Source organism: Pinus tabuliformis, chromosome 4_1 (assembly GCF_031772625.1).
Source record: "Pinus tabuliformis cultivar Carrire ecotype Pingquan chromosome 4_1, CPIR1, whole genome shotgun sequence".
Lineage (NCBI taxonomy): Eukaryota > Viridiplantae > Streptophyta > Pinopsida > Pinales > Pinaceae > Pinus > Pinus tabuliformis.
In genome coordinates, this window is record NC_142303.1 from 673,495,587 (window position 1) to 673,499,666 (window position 4,080).

The following is a 4,080-nucleotide window of genomic DNA, read 5'->3' on the forward strand; positions in this document are numbered from 1 at the left end:
GCCTGCTGCATTTTGGCTAACTGTCAACGGGTTTGTTTTAATGTTAACATTAGTTTGAAATGTTAAATGTTTGAGATTGGCAGGTAGTTACAAGTAACATATCATAAGTTCATTAGCAATTGTAGGTAATTACAAGTGTGTTTGCATGTGTTACAGGTGGATGATGCAGTGCAGCTGTGCTTTGCTTTGTTAGGGTAACAATTGCCCTTTTCCTTGCTTCACTCCGGTCATTCGTGCCTCTGCCGCAAGGAGGTCTCGGCTCATCCACTAGTTGCAGCCCTCTACGGTGACTCTTTCTCCATCTTTGGCCAGAGGAAGATTTGTCCTATATTAAATTTATGCCAGATTGTTTTCAGGAGGCTCCTTCAGGCACTATGCAAGGTAATGCAGGTCGACATTTTATTTAGTTTTTGGTGAGACCTTACGTTTCCCAAATTCATTAACTAGCAACTTTGAATGTCTTGGTTGCAAACAGGGTTGTTGCGGCTCTCATGTCGTTCTTGGTGATGCCCAATATGACGCTAAGTGCCTCCTCTGAGGTATTGGTTTCTAATGTCATATGTTCCATACTGATTCTATAAAATCTAATCTCTGATCGGGTTCTTGTTTTGAGCAAGGCTTACATTGAGGTAATGATTCTCGCTTCTTGCTTACTCAACTTCTAGTTCCGCCGTTGGTTTTTCCTATTGTCTGGATGCCATGGCACCCCAAACTCCAGGTGCTGAACATTCCTTGAGCTTTATGGTGAGGTTTAGACTTAAATGGTTGTTGTAATCTGTTTTTTCATAACGGCAACCTCATCACGTTCTGTAACAATTGGGGTTTTGTTTTTAGTTAATAGTTTCCACTTATTGTAAGAGTCTGAACCGGATTTGGGCCATGACCCTCGTCGCCCTCTTTTGTGCATATTTCCTTTTTTTGATCATGTTATTGTTTGCAGAAAATGACATGTAGTTACTTACCTAGGCAATTTCAACGGCGGAAATAGTCTGTTTGGCCTCCTTCGTACAAAAACGGCGGAAATGTCTGTTTGGCCTCCTTCGTACAAAAACTATCTTATGCACAGGTGACTTCAAAATTCTTTGCCTCGTATTTCCTTTACACATCATGCTTCGGTTTCGAATTATTATCTAAGCCATGTGATAATTCCTTATTTTTAACAGTGATTTCTCTTCTTCATCAAGTGCTTCAACTGTGATTTTCAGCCTTTCTTTGATATTCCAAGGCAGAATTCTAGAAATCTTGCCCAATATAGCTTCCCATACTTTTCTATCAGCTTTGCCATATAGATGACTCCCAAATGTTTCCAAAGAGAGCGGCAATCCGTCTAAGATCTCTACAAATTTTATGACCAAATCATCAAAACCAAGCTTAGGCCGGGCACTGAGAAACGCATGGCGGCAAAAGAGCTCTATTGCCCGATCCTCATTGAGTCCTGTAGCTTCATATATCATAGAAATTTGCGCGAGCTCCAGTATTCTCTTATCTCGAGTCGTGACTGACACTCTGCAACTTGGCCCAAGAACTTTGGTAACCATTAAAGCATCTAATTGATCAAAATTATCGACATTGTCCAGAACAATAAGAATATTCTTCGCTTTATTCAGACGCCTCTTCATGAAGACTTTGCCTTCGTCTATGCTCTGAATTTTACAGTTGAAACGCAGTAGATCCGTCGGTTAAACCATCCTCTGCATGGGTCAGGCTGTAGAGGGCTCAGCATATGGAAAACTGCACTTCCATAAATAATCCTAAAGCATCTAATTGATCAAAATTATCGACATTGTCCAGAACAATAATATTCAGACGCCTCCTCATGAAGACTTTGCCTTCGTCTATGCTCTGAATTTTACAGTCGAAACGCAGTAGATATGCCGGTTAAACCATCCTCTGCATGGGTCAGGCTGCAGAGGGCTCAGCATATGGCAAACTGCACTTCCATAAATAATCCTATGCCAGACTGCACCTCCATAAATGGCCATATGGACGTAGCTCTAGCTATATGGAATGCTAGCTATATTACATGTCCTAAGATTATTACACGTAGCTCCATAGCGTTACAGGTCCTAGCATGATTACACGTAGACCCATAGCATGGCACGCAGCTCCTTGTGGGGCATGATGTCCCATGTCTATTTTCTATTTCCCTATTTCAAATCTAACATATTATATTTATATCCAGCAAAAAATTAAAAATTTAATAACATACGTGTTTATTAATTGACATCTTTTCATAACAGGCATGGGCATAATTTTACAAATGAGTGGCTGAATTCAGGAATTTATTGTCGCTTCCAAGAAACATTGTACGCACTCCTCAGGAGTCAGACCAATTGTTAACAGATTTAAAATCTGGGTGTAGGAGGCATTCAGGAATAATTTAATTGCTTTCATATATCCATGGTACTCACTCATTATGAATTAACGGTGTTTATGTTTGTGAACTGCAATTGTGATGGTCTAATGGTCACCATAAAGATCAGGTTCTCCAGTCTATCCACTGCTGAGACAAATAGCATTGTGCATTTTTTGGAAGCTGCCAGTTCTCACAGAAAATGAAAATGCTGCTTGTTTGGCTGAGAAAATTGCAGAACAGTTCAAAGGTCAATCTTGTAATAATGCTAATTGTAATAATGCTACTGGTGAAGATACTGTTCCCGGCAATGAACCTCAATTTTCAAACTATTCGCAGTTACTACTGATTTTCGAGTTCAGTTTTGTGTTGCATAGTGGCTATTGGCTATCTCAGTGTTCCAATTTCAGCACTTTAGCTTTCCAGTAACAGAGTTGTATTGTTAATTTGTTTCGCATTCAAGCTAAGAGCTTGCCAGCATAGTTATGACACATCAGGTATTATGCAGGCTCAACTTAGTGCAGGGACTCGCTGCATCGCAGCCTGCCTTGTTTTAATTATGTGTATGTTTTCCTATTTCTAAATTATGTGTATGTTTTCCTATTTCTATTGATACCTTTTCAATTTTCTAGTTTGAAGTCTTTTGTCAATTTTCTCCCATCAGGAAGCCTCTCCATGGAATCAAGACGAATGGATTTTTCCTTTGAGAAAAATGCGCTAAATTGCTCCCCGGGAAAATTTAGCCGGAAAGAATACATGGGCATTGGAAAATCTGTACGGAGGCGACAAGGGTAGAAGCATCGAAGGTTAACGGTACGTCTGGGAGAATTCTATGATGTTTGTGGCACATGTTAATTTTTGTTTGGCTGCAGGAAGACAAAAAAGGAGAGCGGGGATTGACTGGGTGAACAATTTCTGCTGACGCCAATCTCGCAAACAGAACACCCTCGGTGAAATTACTATATTTAGAGACAAAGGTTAAATATAAGCTTGTATACACTATTAAATCTTGAAATAATTGCAGGAAAGTCACTGTTAAGCTAAATGTTAACTGTATACTATATAGGTTATTAGGTTTGGAGAGTCAAACTCACAAACATATTTTAAATGTGTAAAATATACACCAGTAATATTTTAAATAATTGCAGGAAATCCACTACTAAGTTATTTTAGGGTTTATAAATAATGGAGTAGTCTACGCAGGCAGCAAATTTGCCGAGGAATGTACGGTCGGAAAAATTCAGACTACGGCCACCAAGTCTGGCAACATCAAAAAGGAGAGTCAATGGAAGGGATCAGTTAGACTGAGTTTGGTATGACATGGACAATCGAGGCTATCTGGCGGTTGTTAGTTAATAGAGTGGCTGGTGGGTGGGTTAGTTGTTGTGAGACCATGAAACCTGAGAAAATTCAAAATCGTGCACACTTGCAGCTCAACTAAACGCTCATTCTCCATTATCCAACTGTTGGCTCGTTGTCCCTCCTACAATCAGTCTGAGCCATTTCCGCATGCCCCTATACCGGGTTCTTCATTTTCTCTCGCTGATGTGTTTCGGTAGTTTAAATATTATAAATATTTCTACTGTCAAGAGTATAATAAATATCATTCACCTAGGATTGATCGAATTAGTAGTAAAAAAAATTACAACCATCCTTTGTCTCCATGTGGTAAATTTTTGTTATCAAATCTTTGTGTTACTTCTAACATAATATGGGAGAGGTCTTCC

General features: G+C 39.4%; 1 protein-coding gene across 1 annotated transcript; it reads right to left on the minus strand.

Annotated features, from left to right (window-relative positions):
• Positions 1-1,130: 1,130 nt before the first annotated feature.
• On the minus strand, positions 1,131-1,619 carry LOC149177898 (disease resistance protein CHS1-like). The gene has a single exon (XM_089421911.1). The coding sequence runs from the start codon at positions 1,617-1,619 to the stop codon at positions 1,131-1,133; it is 489 nt and encodes a 162-aa protein (XP_089278037.1).
• Between the last annotated feature and the right edge of the window lie 2,461 nt (positions 1,620-4,080).

Coding starts and splice junctions, on each gene's coding strand:
- LOC149177898 (XM_089421911.1), bottom strand. CDS start 1,619: ATGAAGAGGCGTCTGAATAAAGCGAAGAATATTCTTATTGTTCTGGAC.